This window comes from Stegostoma tigrinum, chromosome 24 (assembly GCF_030684315.1).
Source record: "Stegostoma tigrinum isolate sSteTig4 chromosome 24, sSteTig4.hap1, whole genome shotgun sequence".
Taxonomy (NCBI): domain Eukaryota; kingdom Metazoa; phylum Chordata; class Chondrichthyes; order Orectolobiformes; family Stegostomatidae; genus Stegostoma; species Stegostoma tigrinum.
This window is the reverse complement of record NC_081377.1, coordinates 25,215,180-25,237,295: the sequence shown is the minus strand read 5'-3', so window position 1 is coordinate 25,237,295 and position 22,116 is coordinate 25,215,180. Positions and strand designations below refer to the sequence as shown.

The 22,116-nt window shown below is 38.9% G+C and overlaps 2 protein-coding genes across 3 annotated transcripts; one reads left to right on the top strand and one right to left on the bottom strand.

Moving 5' to 3' along the window:
* Positions 1–2,845: 2,845 nt before the first annotated feature.
* Positions 2,846–20,018, bottom strand: tmem50a (transmembrane protein 50A). 2 transcript variants are annotated; one of them, XM_048557851.2, is made up of 7 exons: positions 19,897–20,018; positions 16,624–16,723; positions 12,611–12,723; positions 9,014–9,081; positions 8,146–8,238; positions 5,707–5,767; positions 2,846–5,565 (listed from the first exon to the last, which is right to left on the bottom strand). In XM_048557851.2, exons 2-7 carry the CDS (start codon positions 16,720–16,722, stop codon positions 5,520–5,522), a joined length of 480 nt encoding a protein of 159 aa, XP_048413808.1. In that variant the 5' UTR covers position 16,723; positions 19,897–20,018; the 3' UTR covers positions 2,846–5,519. The 2 variants fall into 2 exon arrangements, with proteins under 2 accessions (XP_048413808.1, XP_048413807.1); XM_048557850.2 differs by lacking the exon at positions 19,897–20,018 and adding an exon at positions 19,653–19,781.
* Positions 20,019–20,052: 34 nt separating this feature from the next.
* snrpc (small nuclear ribonucleoprotein polypeptide C) lies at positions 20,053–21,281 on the top strand. Its single transcript, XM_048557852.2, has one exon. It carries the CDS (start codon positions 20,094–20,096, stop codon positions 20,577–20,579), a length of 486 nt encoding a protein of 161 aa, XP_048413809.1. The 5' UTR covers positions 20,053–20,093; the 3' UTR covers positions 20,580–21,281.
* The last annotated feature ends 835 nt before the right edge of the window (positions 21,282–22,116 follow it).

Sequence of the window (22,116 nt, the reverse complement as noted above, 5' to 3'; positions counted from 1 at the left end):
GCCAACAGCAACAGTCTGGGTTCACTTTTATTGAAAATGTCATTTGGAATGTTAATTTTATAATGTGAGTTCACCTCCCCTACCCTGAGTAGAAAGTATAAATTTTACTAATCTATCCAACATTGGCTTTGTAGGCCAACAGTATGAGATATTTGGGAACAAAGAACAACATACCATGTTTTATAACTAATTTTAAAAATATTTTCCATGCCAGAAAAAACAAATTTGAAACCTTTGAAGATGGTGGATGTGTTCTGTTGTGCGCAAAGATCCATGCCAACACCACAAATACATAAAATGCACTTCTATACTTTTACAAATACAAAACCATCATTGAAAATGGACATCAACTTACTTTCCAGGTTTCTTTGAAATAAAATTTGTAAAACTGAGAATTTTACAGGTGTTGTAAGCACAATCAGAAATGCAAATAAGATTCAATTATTTCAATTCATAAGCTTACTTTGTCCACGTATCCACTTAGAATTAAACCCAACATCACAACTGCACAACCTTTTAGTTACTAGGTAGATGTACAGAGACCAGCAGTGTCATTCTTATGCACTGAAACACATTTTCCTGATTTTGAATCTTATCCGTAATGCAAGTCATTTGAAGAAAGAAACGGCCTGCTTATGTGCTGCAAATGTTTTTAATCACAATATACAATATTTCTGTAGTATTGTACCAATTGTCAAACCAATTGCAGCAGTTACCCTTTCTGTAGATATAGTGATGATCCAATGTGTGATTTATTTCTGTCAGCCAAACATTTTATGTGGAAAATTAAATGCAGTGGTGATATTTTGCAGTCAGTCAGTCAAAGTTGCTGTGACAACATAACTTTTAGTTTTCTTAAAATTGCATAATAGATTTGTTTTATTACGATCATGTAGAATATGCAAGCATAGATGCTGAGAACTTATGACACTTTGTTGGAGATACTAGAACATAGGACCACGGTATTAGCCTAAATTGTGTTACATCAGAGGCAGAGAGAAATTACACTTCTTACAAGATTGTCAATCTTTAGAATTTGCTACCACATATACTCAATGGCTGATCGTCTATACTCTATGTAAAATAGAGATTGATTTTTGGGAAATTGGAGAACTTTGAAATAACAGAAGTGTGGGAAAGTGGAGTTGAGCTAGAATATCTGCTATTAAATGGCTGAGCAGGTTTGGAAGTTTAAAAGCCTTATTGCAGCATCTATTTTAAATGCTCTTATGTGTGCTCATTCACAACTCCTCAATATGCCATTAATGATCCATGCTGACTTATAAATTTAAAATCCTCAGCAGTGCAGTGGTGCCATTTCAGATTTAGATTTTTATTGTCACCTGTACTCAAGTAAAGAAGTACAGCAAAAAGCACACACGGCACTATCTTAAATACAAAAATAGCTAAGTACAAAACAAACTTAGTTAAAAAGGATAAGCATTATTTTTCTGACATAACAAGGCATAGAGCTGGATGAACACAGCAGGTCAAGCTTCATCAGAGGAGCAGGAAGGCTGACGTTTCAGGCTGAAGGAGGGTCTAGGCCCAAAATGTCAGCCCTCCTGCTCCTCTGATGCTGCTTGGCCTGCTGTGTTCATCCAGCTCTACACCTTGTTATCTCAGATTCTCCAGCATCTGCAGTTCCTACTATCTCTGAAACAGCTACTTATTCTACAAGGTAAAGAAATAAGGTCATAGTTAACATTTACCAGACTATAGAGTTGAGCAGAAAGGTGATGCTCAGTTTTAGGCTTGCCATCTTGAAACCATGAAATAAATTTACTTAATCAGTCCCCTAATTAACATACTGGTTTAAGTTAGATGTTATTGTTCCCATTTAAATTTCCAGGAAAGAGAAGGCAATATATATGGCAATTTGTAGCTTGGCATTTTTCTTTTGTTACAAGATGAGCTTGTTTCTCAGCAAAATATTTTGATGCATTGTTAGGATTGATCATCTCCGAGTTGGCCCTCATACTGTAGTATGGAAAACTAACATTTCTACAAAATGTTTGGTCCCGTTATACAAAATGAATATTCTTCAATCTGGTACAGATTACTCCCTGAAAACAGTTTCAGTGATACAAATGCTGTCTCATACAGGTCATCTCAACAAGTGAGAAATGGTTATTTAAGAATCAGGCTAATGTGCTCTTAATTTCAGAGTCAGAGTCACTCTCAAGTCAGATTGAATATTAGCTGCCCTATTTTCAATCTTTCCCTTCATATAACCAACAACTACAATGGAATTACTGAGACTGATTTGGCAAACCACATCTTCCAAACACAAAAGCAAAATACTGAGAATGTGAAATTTTTTGAAAAAAAAAATTCATCATCCAGACTAGTTTCCTGGGAAGAGAAAAAGACATCTGTGACCTTTCATCAGAACACTTCTGACAAAGTCACACATCTAAAAGGTTTAACTGTGTTTTTTGTTTGACAGCTATTGTCAGCCATGAGCATTTCCTGATTTTGTTCCAAACTGTCCCATAAGTTTTCTCAAACCCCAATTCTTCTCTTTGGGCCATGTGATATTCCAAAGCAAGACCAGTGAAAAGCAGTTTCCAAATTTCTACAAACTGGATGACCTGCCAATTAATCAAAAATAAGTAAGCCCTGAGTAACTTCTGCAATAATATTTTTAGCCTTATGAGGAGACGGTCTTTATTGTTGACTCAGGCAGCTGACCAAAGAAGTGTTAACAATGCAGAAATTTGTAGTCATTCTTCTTGTTGATAATTTCTTGCTTATCTTCCAAGGTACAGCATATCAATCACTGGCCTCCAGCATTAGTAGGAATGCAGTAAGTTGTAAGTACTACAATAAATAGATTCAGTTATTGCTCCACCATTTTTGAAATTTTCCTTTATTATGATTTTAATACTCGGTAATTTTGCAGTTGTTAGATTGCACATACACTTTGTAATTAAAACAAATGAAGTATTGATTACACAAAATAGCAAGTCATTAAAATACACGATTGAGCTCCATGGTAACTTTAACAAAGAAAAATAAAAGGTCATAAATGATGACTGTGCACTAAAGTCAACTTTCCATTACATGCCTGTGCAAAACTAAGTTATATATCAAATAATTATGATTCAGCATTTTGTAGGAATCCTTTATTGTGTTTTCAGGAATGCAACAACTATAGCAGAATATACAAACCATAATTACTAATAAGCTACAACTTAAAGACCATGTATATGTCTGTACGAGAGGGGTCAACATGATTTGTAGTGGACATGGCTGCCAACATGTCAGAATTTCAAATAAACTAACATTCTAAGAATGCCACCACTGATCACTTGAGTTTCCCTATCATCAGTATTAAATGTGGATTAGATACAGTTGATAATTACCTTCATTTTAATCTTAAAACGGTCATTACAATATTCCCCCAAATCTGAAATGGTCATCTTTCTTTGAACTACTCAAGTCATTTATTGCTACTTATTTTTCCTGTTCTGACTGAAGTAAATAATGTGTTCCACCAAGTTGGATTTCAGATTGGAAAAAGGACAGCACAAGAAAGTTAGTCAAGTTAAGGGAGGTACATTCACAAGGAATCTCCAGCTTACAAACCCCAAAATCTTTAATGCAGTCTTGCAGCGTTCACCAGCACATCATCGTTTTAACAAACAGTGGTTTTAAGTGGTTGAACAATGCAAATCTTATTTCGTAGACAAAGGTACAGCTATAGCAACTACACAAGTTATCTGTCTGGCTCTAAATCCCCAGAACATCTTTAGTTTCTATGTTGCTCTGCATGAGCTCAAGTTAGTTTTACATCCAGGAGCTTCTATATTTAAAACAAATATTGGTTGGGAATTTCCTAGAAACTTCTGCTGCATCTATATTGTAAAGCTGTTTCCAGCACAGGAGTTAAGGAAGATATTGTGTGGAATAACCTGGTTAATGCCATTCTATTTTGGCAAAACATTCATGAATTAGGTTAAAGTGCTTGTCAAACTCTCCAAAACAATAACACAGGTCTGTCCCCATTTTTAAAAAAAACTGCAAGCGCAAATTTCTTGTATTCATGCTAGTTTTAAGACAGTTATACAAAGTAATCTAGGCAGAGATGGGTCTAATATCACCTAACGTAGACTCATTCAGGACTTTCTGTCAAGCAAAATTATTTGCAATTAGATTTCTGAACTGCAGAATTGATTTTTTTTAGGTTTTTTTGGCATTTTGTTTGAATCAAATTTCCAGGTGCAGAGATCAGCAAGTTCTCATAGTTAATATTTGTTAGAATCCCAGTCTACACATTCCAAATGATACAGCAGCTGCACTGCTTGCTAGATTAGGCATTTTCTATTTATTCATGAAGAGGGGTGGGATGGGACAGGGTGTTGCTGAGGTAAAAAGGCAAGGTGAACAAATAACCATGTTATTAGGAGACAGCAGCTACCACCTCCTCATCCCAAAGAAGTGGGAAGAATGGACTTAAAATTTACAGATTAACAAGAAAGATTATGTAATGGGAGGAGCAATTTAATATCTATGATCAGTGATTGGTAAGTCACATTGAAACTAAGCAGAAATACAACGTGGATTTGTGTCAAATAACGAAGCGGCTCGGCATGAGCATTGTTGTTCATGCTCCCACAAGAAAGCTTTGCCGTTACAATACCTGTAATGATTTGAACTTGGCAGTATGCACTTGGATTGCTGCCCATTCAGCATAGAAAGGTTAATGCAGCAAGTGCTGTCACTGTTACATTTGCCAGTATGATCAAGCCCTCAAATTATTAGGTCAGAAAATGTTTCCAAATGTTACAATGACCAAAAGATGTTAATTGCTGCTTGTGGTTAAAGTCAGCAGTCACATGACATCTTCAGTGCACTCATTCCTTGTTCTCTGACACAAAATGACTAACAAGAAGTATCTGAATCGTGAACCTTGCAATTGGGCATAGATCATGAGAACGTTCTCTAGGACTATGAGAAGAGCAAGTAATACTACAAAGAATAAGGAATACATGGCCAATGATCATAGTCGGGCTTGCCAGAGAACCAGTACCAGCACAGAATGCATGGACAGAAATAATGGAACATTTTGTGAAACTGTACCCACTCTTGCATCACACTTCTTCCAGGGTTAATGGAACAGCATGTCACCGATACCATGTAAAAATTGGTTTTCCCAGCAATTATGGAATAGATACACCATTGGAAGATTGACAACAAAATCAGTGACTCAACACATCTTGCTCAGAAAATCCCATCCAGCATTTTAAAAAAAGTCAATGTTACACTTTGGCTATAATCCTCCATTTTGAATTCAGCAACCACTAGGTAACAATTTAATCTGTTCTACATTATTATATACCACTCATCCTGACAATGCCCATAAATAACAAAAACACAGAAGTCAAATATAAGTGATGAATTCCAAAAGGGAAAAATGGTACAGTGGCAGAGGCAAAAGTTACACCGAACACAGCAAGATGCAAACGGTGAGAAAATACGAAATATGTAGTCAGTGGACTTCTACGTCCACATATTTACTGCCACAGATCTTCTGTACGTCCAAACTTGAAAACCAGACCCCTGTGTGAAAAGAGAAATTTCACTTTTAAATAAAAGCTTCTAAATTTCAGTTGGTTTCAATTCCTGTACACTTTAATCTTTTAAAAAGATTTAGAAATAGGTGTCACATATATTTGACAGTAATGTAAATTTTATGCTTACCCAAAGAAGATAAACGCATTTTGGAAGAAGACAGCTATACCAGGGTAAACATCTGGCTTTTCTAGAAATAAAACATTTTTTCTTAAAAAAAGTCTGCAATAAATTAAAATATTGAAAAGCAAAATAGCACACATTTATATCAAACCTATAATCTTCAATATTTTCTCAATTTTGACCACAAGACATGTTGTCTACTCAATCTCATATACTCACTCATTGTCTACACATTTCGTTACATTCCAAATTTCATTTTTAATAAAATCTAAGAATAAAGAACTTGTACTTACATAGCAATTCTCATATCATTAGAATGTACTGAAGAACTTTACAGCAAAACACTTAAAATGAAAGGAGGATTTTAATGTCTTCTGAGGTATGTTTGCCAGTAGGGCATTTGTTATTTGGTCATGGCTTGTGGGCTAAGAGTCATCTATAGTGCCATGGACCTGGAGTCACAAACAGGCCAGACTAGGTAAGAATGGCTATTTCTTTCCCTCAAGGACAGGAATGAACCGAATGGATTTTTACAACATTCCACAATAGTTTTCTGGCCATCATTAAACTCTTAATTCCAGATTAAGAGTGGCATGGATACATGGTGGGATTCAAATACATTAAATCAAGGGAGGCAATCAGGCAGGAGAGTGTGGATGGAAACTGTAGTCTTCCTGCCTTCCCCTGACTAAGTCTGGTGACAGAAAGGGTCAATAACAATCTTTTCACTTCTAAGTGAGGCCTCGTGGACAAATGTTCACTTAAGGGTTTCACGTCTTCCTGCTAGTATTTACCACGTGGTAGGCAATGGATTCTCAGTGCAGGAAGTCTCTAAAGCAAATGCTGTTGGGAACCAAGATCAGGATTTTATTGTAGAGATGGTGATACAGTAGTAATGTCACTAGATCATTAATTCAAAATTACAGACAAATGCTCTAAGGACATGGTTTTACATCTCACCATGGCAGCTGGTGGTGAGATTTAAAGATAATTAATAGACTTGGAATATATAGCTAGTTTCTGGGATAGTAATTATGGGAGTTATCATTGATTGTTGTAAAAACCCATTTGTTTTCCTAATGCCCTTTAGAGTAGATTATTGGCCATTCTTACTTGGCCCAGCCTATGCAGCAGGCAGTGAAGAAGGCAAATAATATGTTGGCCTTCATTTCTGCATTAAAAGAAGTGTGATCACTTATTCTGAGATTAAGCCCTCTGGTCCGAGACTGCTCCACCAGTGGAAACCACCGTTCTGTATTTACGCTGTCAAAACGCCTAAAGAATCTTGTACGTTTTCAGAAGGTCGCCTCTCATTGTTCTATTTTCCAACGAGTATAGGCCTGCTTAATGCAACCACACCTCACAAGACAGTACCTTCATAACTAATAGCATTCCAGTGAACATTCTTCGGACTGCTTCCAACACTAATACATCTTTCAACAGAGAAAAGACCCAAAACTGTTCACTGTACCCCAGTTGTGGTCTGACTAGTGCCTTGTTTTTGAAAAAAATCCCGAACCTTTTACTCCATTTCTTTTGAAATAAAGTCAGCATTCCATTTGTCTTCCCTATTACCTGCTGAACTCAGATGTTGATTTTGTGATTCATGGATAAGGACTTTGAAATCCCTGTTCTATAGTTTTCTCCATTTGAATAATATTCAGCTTCTCATATTTCTGCCAAAGTGCACAACCTCACATCTTCCACATTACATTCCATCCATCACTTTTTTTGTTCACAGACTTAAACTTGCCTATATCCCTCAGCAGACTGTCACTCACATCACTTGGCTTCCCATCTATTTTTGTGTCATCTGCAAACTTTAGTACAATACATTCATTTCCTCATTTAAGTCATTGATATATATTGTAAATAATTGTAGTACCAGCACTGATTTGAGAGGCACACCATTAATGGCAAATTAGCAACCTGAAAATACTGTCTTTATCCCAATTCGTTGTCTTCAATTAGTTGGCACATCCTCCATCCATGCTAATATACTGCCTTGAAAACTAAGAGTTCTTATCTTATTAGGTAGTCTGTGTGGAACCTTATCAAACGTCCTCTGAAAATCCCAATACATTCCACCATTGCTTCCCCTTTACCTAACCTGCTTGTTACCTCAAAAGAATTCTAGCAGATTTGATATTGTTTTACGTATTCTCTGAATATTAAATGGAAGTTCAATTTTAAAAACTGAACCACTGTTAAATGACAAACTATATGAACTGCAAAAATTCACTAAACATCATTCACAATGATTATATCATTATCAACATGTTTGTGCTGTTATGTTCTCTTTAAACTTTAAGAGTCATTAACAAAGAAGTGACCCAACAACACAAAAGCTAGTAATAAACTAAAACTAATTACTTGAGTTTCAGCACTTGGGACTACATTTGAATTTCACAAAAGCAGATTACAGAATTACTTGCATTCACTTACGTGGCACAACATAACCACCAAAAAGGATCCACATGGATGCAATGAGGGATCCAAATGCCAACATAAAACCAACGAACAGCCAAACTCGAGCACCTGAGAAAATAATCAATTCTCTTAAGGGAGTACAATATACAAGCACTGATAGAAAACTGTCCACATTTGATCAAAACATATAGTTGCAACTTCAAGACCCGTGCTCGGGAGTCTTTCCAAAAGTGTGCTACAAATCTGTGTGCATTAGAGAGAAGATTCTCTATTAACTAACGAGCTGTAAGCAATGTGAATTACAAAACTATTGATAACAATCTATTGCAATCATGTTAAATTACAATAGTTGTACATTTCTGCAGTGATTAAAGTGAAAGGAAACCACTCAGATTATTTTTAATGATAAATCTCAGACGCAATGAACTTCCCAAACTATTTAGCAGAATTATGGTTTCTTCTTGCTAATGAATAGGATAATTAAATACTCAAAAGACATATTATCAGCTGGCTAGCCACGAGGTGAGCAGGTCCACAATCATATGCCCCACTGGGCAACTTAAATCAACAGTGGAAATCCTGAAGAAAGATGGACAGGGACAACATTACCCTCACTGGCTACAACTGTGGACAAAGAAAAGTTGGTGCAACAATTCACCAATGTACCAACTTTATATGTTTATTTACTATATTTTATATTTCTAAAGGGATCATGTTAAAGCAGCCATCAAACTAAGAGGATTCAGACTCAACTTGATAACACGGAATTCATAAAATGAGAATAAAACAAAAAAGAAAACATCAAGAACAGAATTTTACTGGGAACAACCTCAGAGATAGCATAATTCATACCATATTATGGATCAGAACGATAAAGAAATACCTGTTTGGCCCAAACAACCTTCACTATAACCATCACCACGAACTTGTCCGTTTGAAACTGCATTTATCCTAAAAGAAACAAACAATTACAAGTAAAACTTCACCGCAGAATGAGAATGAAAACTTATGCTTGTGAAACAAAGTGTCCGATTTCCTGCTGATTCAGTTATGCAGTTTGGAGACAATGCATAATGCTGCAACATTACACCGCAAGCACAACACATGCTCGATTGATGTGCAATCAGTAAGTTATTAAGTATGCAAGGAAACATGGCCACCTAAAGCCCTGTGGAATTAAACCAATCAAAAAATGAATATAGCTCTAAAAACAATGCTCGGAATATGTATAGCTGTGGTCAGGCTGCATTACTATTCTGCACAGCTGAGACACCAGGAAGACACTGAAGCTTAGGCATTGATATTGAATAGACCCCAAGACTATCCTGAAATCATAAATTCAGGAAAGATCAGAGAAATTCAGATCTGCAGTCCTGGAAAATAAATAAATAAATAATCTCAATAGTATATTCACATTACAGGCTGATTATTGATGGTTCAGTCTGGAAATTTGTCTGGAACACTATGTAATCTCTCCAGTCCTGAATGCTCAGGACGATCACTTCTGGAACGCTGAATTTTCTGAGTTAATTCTGTATAATTTTGAATGATGTGAGAATGTCTAACCACAATTTCAATTCTAAGTAATTAGCCAGCTGTCTTCCGCTGTTATTCATTTCATCTCTCTCTTTCATAGTCTTCCCTCTGGAAGAATCCAAGGATGTCACCCTTGCTTTCAGCAATTATTATTTATTCCCTTTTACAAAGTTCTAATGTAGCAGCAGTATTGTACACAGTCGAAGCAAAACCACGATAACAAAAACAAAGGCTAGCATGTTCATTATTTTCTGATTTGTCACAGAGTGGTGAGTGGTGGGTCTGCAAGTTGTGTGAACCTTCTTTAAAGAATTCCCAAAAGCTACTGTTCCCAATTGTGCTCAAACAAAATTTAATTCTTAAACATCCTGCCCTAATGTATCCCAACCATTATGTAATACAGAATCCAAAACTTAAAAGGTTCAAGTATCTTTTGTGGTAGAACAGAATCATAGAATCCCCACAGTGTGAAAACAGGCCCTTCGGCCCAACAAGTCCACAGTGGCCCTCACAGCATCGCACCCAGACCCATCCTCCTATAACCCACCTAATCAACACACCTCTGAAAACTATGGGCACTTTAGTATGGCCAATCCACCTAACCTGCACATCTTTGTACTGTGGAAGGAAACAGCAATACCCAGAGGAAACCCATTCAGACACAGGGAGAATGTGCAAACTCCGCATAGGTATTAACCGAGGGTGGAATTGAGTCCATGTCCCTGGCGCTGTGAGGCATCAGTGCTAACCACTGAGCCACCGTGTCACCCATGAAAGGGGTTAAATTTTCTTCAGCTCTTCACAGAATATCATAACTGACCACTTTAAATTAGATATCTTTAGTTATTTGAACAAATTATGTTTTAAATATCCAAACAATAAATTCAATTTGATTTTAGACTTTTGCCTCTTCCTTCTTGAGTTTTGTATCACTGCTCTGCACAGATTAATTTTAAAATATTTTGTAGATGGCAGAAAACTTTGTTCGGAAAAAATAGCAAGGTTCCCTGTGCACACAAATGCAGTTTACTTAAATGTCAAAAGGAATTATACAATCCTTCAATGTTAAATTCAAACAAAAGATCTTCTCTCTGAGCAGAATTACTTGAAATACAAAAATATACAATAAAAATTCTACTGTATTCAGTTGGATCAGCAAAAAGCAGGGCTGTGTGTGTACTGGTAAGCTCAGCACAAGAATTATTATCTTCTAACAGGCTTATATCCATATGTTGCATTAGATAGCGAAAGGCTTTTAGATATTTAAGAAAGGTTTTATTGAAAATCTTTAGTTGAGCGTAAACACCTGTTTCTCTCTGGAAGCCAACCCCAATAGTGGTGAAAAACCAAACTCTTATTTTGAAAATATTTTCTAATCTTGTTCAGAGATGTTATTACATGCCATTGGAGCAGGTGGGAATTCAACCTGGGTCTCCTGACTCAGAGGTACAAGCACTACCAATGTGTTGCAAGAACCCTAAACCAAGTTTTTTTAAAAATCAACTAGTATGATGTTATGACAGAGGTGGCACGTGAACCCAGGCCTCCTGGCTCAAAAGGTAGGAACACTACTAATGTGCCACAAGAACATGTCTAAACCAAGCTTTTCTTTTTAAAACTAGATTTGAAATTTCACTACTGCACTGGTGGGATCTGAACTCATATCTCCAAACATTACAGACCTGAAGCCTTTTTTCTATTAAAAACTGAATTCACATTTATTTCAAGACAGCAAAATGTGAGGCTGGATGAACACAGCAGGCCAAGCAGCATCTCAGGAGCACAAAAGCTGACGCTTCGGGCCTAGACCCTTCATCATTTATTTCAGTTGGTGACACTTGATCAAACTCTCACCCTTTTTTTGTTATTAGCTCCACATCCTTATATTTTCTAATCAACCTCTTCAGACCTGTTATTACATACTTAAGGTGCAGTGGACACGTGCATCCCGGCTCCAATGGAGGAACACTTACCAAGCTTTTCCTTCTCTACCCAGAAGTGTTAACATACACAACTGAGCAATTTTCTGACCACCAAAATCACTGTGACCTTTCCACTTTTTCTCCCTTTTCACCACCACTGGTAATCACCCTTATAGTCAACTAAGTATTTGCATTTAAAGCCCATTACGGATGATGCAAAGCATCAAAAGTGAAGGGCAAGTAGGGAGACCAGGAAGGGACTTAATTAAAATGGAGCTGGAGCACGAAATAAGACACTGTACCACCTGAGGTGCCCACCTCTCTCCAAAGACATTGACATTATTGACACACCGCATGCTCCCTCTCCAAGAACAATCAGGCACAAATGTGATTATAGAATCCAAGCTTTTTTTTTTATCCAGAAGCATTATCATGCACAACTAAGCAACTGCCCCACCACCCCACCATCAAAATCATCACGGTTGTTTTTCTTTTTGCTTTCTTTAAAAAAAAGAAACTAATAACCACCACCAGTAAAAACACCCGTGTTGCCAACTGAGTATTTACAACCAAAGCCCACTACAGGCAGGGCAAATCAAATTTTGGAGGAAGTGACTAAATTAAAATGGTGTTTTAGGGGCGGGGGGGGAGGGGTGGTGGAATAAAACACTGTTTCCCATGGCGCCCACCTCTCTCTAAAGGCAAGTCAGATGCCACGTGACACCAGGTTATAGTCCAACGGGTTTATGTGAAATCACACAAGCTTTTGGAGCATAGCCCCTTTATCAGGTGCAAATAAACATTAAATGACACTTGTCAGGAATTAGCTGTAGAAAAAAGTGGAGAATAACAAGGACATAAGGGTGCACCATATCAAAATCAGTGAGTGTGACTTTGATTAAGACCAATCCAATTCAATGACAAAAACAGAAATAAGATTACAATAAAGATAGGGATGGATCTTTGGTGGTAGTGGGGAACTGTTATCATCTTCAAGACTGAGAAAGCTTACTTCTACTTACATGAGAAATGCAAGTGTTGCTATAACACCACAGGTGTGGTAGGAGTGGTTGAATTTGTCCATTTCAGGGTACTTCACAGCAGCATCAATGATAACCCACCAGCCTGTGAAAAACTAGAGAAATAAACTGCTACAATATTCCATAAATGAATCATTTAAATAAAATTCATGACTCAATTTCACCAATTCAGATTGCCATATTACACTGAACAAATAAAATAGATTATAAACAAAATTAACACAGTAAGACACCTGAAAAGAAGTGTTCAAAGAAAATTAGTTAACAGAGAGGAGATTCAATCACTCCCCTCTCCCATGTTAGTTGTTCTAACACCACGATAGCAGTACCAGCGTTTTTATTTACCTCGGCTTATAGATGGAGATAGTTAGTAGATACTTGCTCTTGATCATAGTATAAATGACCATTGACAGCATTTGCCAAAACCATGACCTCTTCCATTTCAAAGGGCAGTAGATGCACAAACGCAGCTGCAAGTTCCTTTCAAAGTCATGCACCATCCTGACTTGGAACAATATTATGTTCCTTTACTGCCACTGGTTCAAAACCCTAGAACATTCTTCCCAATAGCATTGCAGGAACCCTTACATTCCAAGGACTGCAACAGTTCGAGAAGGCAGGTCAACACCACCTGCTCCAATCAATTAGGGTCAGACAATAAATGTTGTCTTCATTAAGAAAGCTCACATCCAAAGAATGAATATGTACAATATTGGGCAAGAATGGGATTTTGGTTGACAATGACAAACCCATAGTCAAACACATGCCAAGACTTACTTCTGAACATTAATTCAAGTAAAATAGTAGATACTACCGAGCATCTATTCAGTTGCCAAATGCAAGGTATTAATGTGTTCAAGATGAAAAAGTTATGAGATTTGGGAGAGTGGAGACAGAGAGGGAGTAAAAAAAAAAGATTAGTATTGTACAGAGAAATAAGGAAGGAGAGGATCAAATATGAAGTAGGCTAGCTAGTAATATTAGAAATGATAGTAAAAGTTTCTTTCAATACATAAGAAACAAACGAGAGGCACAAGTAGACATTGGGCCACTCCAAATTGATGCTGGAAGGGAGATAAGGAAACAGCTGAAGAACTTAATAAGTACTTTGTGTCAGTCTTCACAGTGGAAGACATGAGTAGTATCCCAACAATTAAGGAGAGTCAGGGGGCAGAGTTGAGTATGGTGGGCATTACAAAAGAGAAAGTGCTAGAAAAGCTAAAAGGTCTAAACATTGATAAATCTCCTGGCCCTGATGGGTTACATCCTAGAGCTCTGAGGGAGGTGGCTGAAGAAATAGCAGAGGAGTTGGGTGTGATCTTTCAGAAGTCACTGGAGTCAGGGAAAGTCCCAGGTGATTGGAAAATCGCTGTTGTAACCCCCTTGTTTAAGAAAGGATCAAGACAAAAGATGGAAAATTATAGGCCGATTAGCCTACCCTCGGTTGTTTGTAAAATTCTAGAATCCATCGTTAAGGATGAGATTTCTAAATTCTTGGAAGTGCAGGGTCAGATTAGAATGAGTCAGCATAGATTTAGTAAGGGGAGGTCATGCCTGACAAACCTTTAGAATTCTTTGAAGAGGTAACAAGTAGGTTAGACCAGGGAAACCAGTGGATGTTATCTATCGAGACTTCCAAAAGGCCTTTGAATAAGGTGCCTCACGGGAAGCTGCTGAGTAAGGTGATGGCCCATGGTGTTCGAGGAGAGCTACTAGCATGGATTGAGGATTGGCTGTCTGACAGAAGGCAGAGAGTTGGGATAAATGACTCTTTTGCGGAATGGCAACCGGTGACAAGTGGTGTCCAGCAGGGTTCAGTGTTGGGGCCGCAGCTGTTCACTTTATATACGATAGAACATAGAACAATACAGCGCAGAACAGGCCCTTCGGCCCTCGATGTTGCGCTGACCTGTGAACTAATCTAAGCCCCTCCCCCTACACTATCCCATCATCATCCATGTGCTTATCCAAGGACTGTTTAAATGCCCCTAATGTGGCTGAGTTAACTAATGATCTGAATGAAGGGACTGGGGGCATTCTGGCGAAGTTTGCTGATGATACAAAGATAGGTGGACAAGCAGGTAGTACTGAGGAGGTGGGGAGGCTGCACAAAGATTTAGACAGTTTAGGAGATTGGTCCAGGAAATGGCTGATGAAATTCAATGTGAGCAAATGCGAGGTCTTGCACTTTGGAAAAAAAGAATATAGGCATGGACTATTTTCTAAACGGTGAGAAAATTCATGAAGCCAAAGTACAACGGGATCTGGGACTGCTAGTTCAGGATTCTCTAAATGTTAATTTGCAGGTTGAGTCCATGATTAAGAAAGCAAATATAATGTTGTCATTTATCTCAAGAGGGTTGGAATGTAAAAGCAGTGATGTGCTTCTGAGACTTTATAAAGCTCTAGTTAGGCCCCATTTAGAATATGGTGTCCAATTTTGGGCCCCACACTTCAGAAAGGATATACTAGCCATGGAGAGTGTCCAGCGGAGATTCACACGGATGATCCCTGGAATAGTAGGCCCAACATACGATGAACAACTGAGGATCCTGGGATTGTATTCATTAAAATTTAGAAGGTTGAGGGGAGATCTAATAGAAACTTACAAGATAATGCATGGCTTAGAAAGGGTGGACGCTGGGAAGTTGTTTCCATTAAGGAGACTAGGACCCATGGGCACAGTCTTAGAATGAGAGGGGGTCAATTTAGAATGGAAATGAGGAGATGTTTCTTCAGCCAGAGAGTGGTGGGCCTGTGGAATTCATTGCCATGGAGCACAGTGGAGGCTGGGACATTGAATGTCTTCAAGGCAGAGATCGATAAATTCTTGATCTCGCAAGGAATTAATGGCTACAGGGAGAGTGCGGCTAAGTGGAGTTGAAATGCCCATCAGCCATGATTAAATGGGAGAGTGGCTTGATGGGCCGAGTGGCCTTACCTCCACTCCTATGTCTCATGGTCTTGAGTGAGTAAACTTCATCTAGCAACTGATAGATTGAATCAGTCCATAAAAGAGCAGGTGCTTACATATCACCATTTACAATTAAAAACCGTATCAACATACTCTTGCATATTAAAGATAAGGATACTACTTAAATTATGGTAGGAGACAGCAAGAACTGCAGACGCTGTAGTCAGAAACAATACAATGTGGAGCTGGAGGAACACAGCCGGCCAGGCAGCTTCAGAGAAACAGGGAAGCTGATGTTTTGGGTCGGGTCCCTTCTTCAGAAATAGGGAGGGGGAAGGGAGCTGGGAAATAAATACAGGGAGGAGAGGTAGGCCTGGGGTAGGTGGGTGGGATGATGATAAGAAAATACAGGTAGTGAGTGGTGGGGATTGGTCAATGGGATGAGTGGGGCAGACAGGTGGGAGAGTAGATGAACAGGTTGTGTCAGGTTGAGGAGGTGGGGGGGAGGAGGGGTAAGGGTGGGGTAAGTAAGGGTGGGGTGGTGAGAGATTGGATGCAGGTAGGGGGTAGTTGGGCTTGCTCGGATATGTGGGGATGTGCAGGTGGTGTCAGGTCAAGGAGATGGGGATGAGAGGGAGAATTGAACATGGGACGAGGCCAAGGGTGGGGAAATTTTAAAATTGGTGAATTCTATGTTTAGACCATTGGGCTGTAGGCTCCCGAGGTGAAATGAGGTGTCGCTTCTCCGGTTTGCATGGGGTATCACTGTGGCACCAGAGGCGGCCCAGGATGGACATGTCACCCAGGGAGAGGAATGGGGAGTTAAAAGGGCCAGTGACAGGAAGATGTTGTCATTTGTCATGTACAGAGTGCAGATGCTCTACAAAACACAGCACGAATAAATCTAGCAGAAAGTATTAGAAGGATCACACCAAGAACAAGATGCTGTAGAGCTTACTTACAATATCAAGTCATTACCTCTTTCTCATCACATAAGAATCTTGCACCTAATCAATTCTAATAATAAATTATACAATTACTTCTTATAAAACAAATTAGTCTGTTTTGCATGAATACATACCAACACACCAGCAGCCATTGATGCAATGGCGTTTCGCTTTTCGCTCCAGTCAATACATTCACATTCTGGGCATCTGATGTTATCTAGGAATCCCGACATCCTATAAGCCCAAAAAAAAAGCTTTTTAATGTCTAGTTTTCTTTTTCAACTAAACACATACCTATATTCACACTGAATTATGTTACAAAATCAGAATTGTTCAGCACATTCAGTTCCTTCAGTTAACATTCGATGTTTTTGCAGAACACTTCAATAAATGCCACTCCTCCACATCACTGATTTTTTTTTCTTTAAGTAGCTGTTCAATTCAAATCCTAAATCTTCATTATGTAAAAACAATTTTCCTTATGTTGCCTCTGCTCTCTTGGCTATTCTTCCAAATTGGTGCACACTGTTCATTCACCCTTCAACCACTGAACACACATTCTCGTTATTTCTTCTATCAAAAATCATTAATAATTTTGAATATCTTTAAAATCTCAGCCTTTGTTATCCAATAGGAATAATTGAGGCTTTTACTAGCTGGGAAGGAACTATTTTAAACGGATTAATCATAACTTCCTCACTTTTGGACTTTGGAAAAAAGCCACAAACCAAGGTTTTAAGTTGAAGGGATGTCCAGAGCAAATTGGGCTCACTTATTCTGGGTAAATCTAAAGATGAATAACATTCAGTATGATCCAAAACTCATAGGCATCTTTGATGCAAAGACTTGGCTTGGATAGTTAATCAATCATGATCAACAAATTAAGCGAGAGATTGCATAAAGCTGAACGCAAGTCCACAAAGTTGTAATGTAAAGCAAAAATACAGATTAGGAGAACTACAAAATAAGCAATAGACACAAAATAAAAATGTAGGAGGCATAAAAAGGAATGTGAAAAGAAACAAAGCCTAATAAGCGCTAAGAGTGTTTGGAAAATGATGTACTGAAAGATGGAAAGGGGTAACGTGGGCCTATTAAAGTGGATACAAATAAATGTTGGACTCAAATGAATACCATGTATCCATTTGCACAGCCAGCAAATGGATTTGATTACAAGTTTATAAAAATGCTGGTGGGGAGGACCTGAAGAAAGACAAATTCTCATGAATCTGAATAGTGAACCACATTGAACCAAATTAGGCACTGTTATGAGGACAACAGAATACTTATATGGACTTCCAGAAGGAATTTATTGTTGTGCCACTGGAGATGTTAGCAGCAAAATAAGATCGCGTGGAAGATAATTTTGTGATATGGGTAGGATAACAAATCCATTCCAAAAGATGGGATACAGTCATATGGTGAATCTGTAAAATGACCTTAATTCTTCACCATGCACGAATTAGTTGAGTGAAGAAACTGAATTGTACTTTCACGTCTGCAGGTGACTTAAGGTATGGATGTGAAGATGAAGTTAAAAAGAGACAGTTTTGGTCATTCACATATAACAGCTGGAACTGAATGTACAAAAATTGAGGTCACCCTCTTTGAATTTCTGAACATCAACAGCATATTTTCTTAACAGTGACATGCTAGGAACTGGGGAATTAAATATTTTAGATGTTCCTGCACAAAAAAAAGCCAATGTTGGTTTGAAATACAATTAGAAAAAAAAACAACATTCGTCCTCATTTCAAAGTTTCAAATGCAAAACATGGGTGATGTTTGAGCTGAATATGGATTTGGCAAAAACTCTCAGGAGTACTGTTTTAAATTTTAGGCATTGAATCTCTTCAAAATAATGAAAAACATGATGCACCACTTGCAAGGTTTTACTCCAAGTCACACATCATCCTGACTTGGAAATATATTCCCATTTCTTCAATTCACAGAGTTAAAAATCACTCACAGCTTTGAGGTGGTACCTACACCAAAATGGACTGCAGCAGTTCAAAAAGGAAGCTCACTACCACCTTCTCAAGGGTAGCTATGGATGATCAATAAATACTGTCAATCGGTGACACCCATACCTCATAAATTATCAACTAAAAAAGAACTACCTTTATACCCTTGTTGTGGAAGGAGATGAGGAAGAACTTCTTCACAAGAGGGTTGAGAATCTTTGGAACACTGCCACTGAAAGCTGTGGGGCAGAATCCTTCTGTACATTTGAGAACATAGGAATAGAAATAGGTCTTTCAGCCTCTCAAGCCTGTTTCACCATTTAATCAGATCATGGCTGATCTGTGGCTACTGGCGAATAACTGCCTTTACTTGCTTAACTGAAACGTAAGTAGCTCAGATTTAAAATTAACTGATCCAACATCCAATGCTGTTTGTGGGAAAGAGTTCCATACGTCTACCACACCGTGTGTGTACAAGTACTTCCTAACATCTCTCCTGTACAGTCTGATGATAATTCTCAAACTAGGTCCTTAAGTCTACAAAGTTCTAAGGTTGAATTAGAGTCATTCTTGATCAGTAGGGAATCCAGGGTTAAGAACAAAGACCAGGAAAGTGGAGATGAGGAGTGACAGATCAACCACGATCCTATTGAATATCAGAACAGGCTTAAGGGGCCAAATGGCCTCCATCTATTCTTACCTGACTTTTTCATAAGGCCATAACACATTTGGTATGCCAGCATATTTTAAAATCTGCCTACCACACTGAAAATAAATCCATGCTAGTTTCTTCCAATTTAGAATAAATATTCTTATAGTAGAATTGGAGACTGAAATCTGCCTAAATCATAAATGTTGTTAAGGGAGGCTTAGCATTTGCTTAAAACAACCTATACCTTACGCAATAACAGAAATTGCCAAACTCTGCAGTTCTGTAGGCATCTGTGAAGAAAAAGCAAGCCGCCGAGTTTGTCCAGCAATTTCTATTTTGTTTCAGATTTTCATCATCCGCGGTTGTTTGTTTTATTTTACTAAAACGTTCTTGCCCACGGCAGGAAATAACCATGTTTTAAAATTTACAATCACATTAGTGGAGGAGAATGGAAAGCCATGACAAATTTTACGCTGAGATAAGCCTGAGAAGCGAACGGCTCAGCCCTACAGTGCTCTCGGGATTTATAGTCCTACAAGAATCTCACTTCTTTCCTGGTGCTGAGGATACAGCTGCCAGAAAACTACGTTTCCCAGTGCAAGAAGAAACGGATGTGCGCATGCTCCAAACGCAGCTGCAGCGACCCCTTTAATACTCCGGTTAAGCCGCAGGGCATCTCTATCTAAAACAACGACGACGACGAGTATGACTGCTGCCAGACTGCGAATTAAAACAAACGCACAAATTAAACTCTTTTTAAAAAATCCCCCATCTATGAAAAGAATGCATACTTCCTCGGCCACCGATAAAGACGATCACAAACAATACTGGTTACACCCTCAGACGACAGCTGGAGATGCGCATGCCCCTTAGCGTCGAATAGTCACGTGATCCCTGACGGTTTCAGCGCAGTGACGCACGCGGTAAGTATATAAAGGGCAGTTGAAGGTCCGGCGCATGCGCACCTCCTCGCTGCTGTACCGACGACATGCCGAAGTATTATTGCGATTACTGTGATACTTATTTAACACACGATTCGCCGTCTGTTCGCAAGACTCACTGCGAGGGCCGCAAACACAAGGAAAACGTCAAGGACTATTACCAGAAATGGATGGAAGAACAGGCCCAGAGCCTCATCGATAAGACCACTGCTGCTTTCCGCCAAGGGAAGATCCCGCCCACCGCACCGTTTCCGGCGCCGGCTGGTCCTCCTCCCGGCGGAGCCGCCATCCCGCCGCCACACGGCAATGTTGGTGTTCCACCGCCGCGGCCTGCCATCCTGCCGGGCCCCCCAATGGGAGGGCCGCCCATGATGCCGATGATGGGCCCCGCGCCTCCTGGCATGATGCTGGTAGGCCCAGGGATGAGACCGCCTATCGGTGGCCCGATGCCTATGATGTCGGGGCCTATGATGGGGCCTCACCGGCCGATGATGGTGCCTTCCAGACCTGGGTTAGTCCGCTCGGGAAGATAAGCAGTGACTTACATCATAAGGTTTACTCTGTGCAACTTTTCATATTCTCGTGAAGTAAAGGCCGTTGGAGGACAGCGTCGACGGTTGAAGATTTGTACACATCTTTTGTTGAAGAAACTGCAGCAAGTTGCATGTCAGCCGCCATCTTCCTTGCCATTCCAACAGCCATGGTTAATATGAGTGCGTTTCTAAATGGCCAATCGTGATTTAGACTGAAGTACCCTCTCGAAATTGCTATTTACATTTGGAAATAACTAATGTCTGGTTTCGAAAGCAATTGTTGATTCCGACGTCCTCTAGATTTTGTAGAAAACAGATGGCCCCAGTAGCGCGCTTTGTGGCTTTGCCCCAATCTATTTGACAGTCAAATGGTGTTTTGTCTTTTTAATTCGTTTCAGTTCTAGTCCCTGCTCTGCCACATAGTGTAATTCCCTTTTTATTTTCCTGGTGTACATTAACTTTCTAAAAGATCCCTGAGCACACTGCTGTGGTTGACAGTACAAAAGTCAGACATTAGCATTGGTTTAAATTGTACATGGAATTTATTGTTTGTTTGGTCTTAAGTAATTGAACAGCGAACTGCAGATCTTCGCTTGGAAGTACACTGTTGAACATAACTTGTTGCATTTATTTTGTAATCCTTAACTTAGTGTTGGGAATATTAAAATTTTTATAGGTAATAAATGCCGTATGTTGGACAAATTGTATTTTTTTCCTTCCTCTTAGAACTGCAGTTTCTAAGGCAACTGAATTAATTTCTAAATCCCACACTGGGTGGAATAAAAGATAATTGCAAATAGCAGATGGCACTATCAGTACGGCTGTATTAGAATATCAGAATTTATAAAGCGTCAAGCTTCACTTGCATTCAGACTTGCCAGTGTGGAAACAGGCCCTTCAGCCCAACAAGTCCACGTGGACCCTTTGAGCATCCCATCCCACGATAACCCAAATAATTTACACATCCCTGAATGTTATGGGCGATTGAGCAATGGCTAATCCACCTAGCCTGCATGTCTCTGGACTGTTGGACAAAACCCTTGCAGACAAGGGGAGAATGTGCAAATTCTGCAAGGTCGCTTACGGTTTAGAAGTAAACGTAGGTTTCTAGTGCTGTGAGGCAGCAATGCTAACCACAGAGCCACTGTGCCACCCCTTAAGTGGCAGCAGTGGGCTATGGACACTTACAGTTCCGGTAAAGCTATATGAACAATGAATTTGGAGTACCTGCAATGTTTAAATCAAAGTTGATCATCATAATTGTAATAACTTGGTTGCTGTACTGTATGTAGTTGAATATAGCTAAGTCAGTTTCATAATTTTGCCTGGTCAGTGACTCCTTGCAGTTTGAAAGGTTTTACCATTTGATTTTTCTTCAGTTTGTAATTTGAGTTGGAAATAATGGCTCATTTCTGTCCAACTGCATTGAACTGTACAGAAACACAATGTGTGGCCATTATTGTTGCTAAAGGCACTTTATTGATCTTTGCAAAATGCATTTCAAAAATATTCTGAAATGCCTTCAAATTCATTTCTA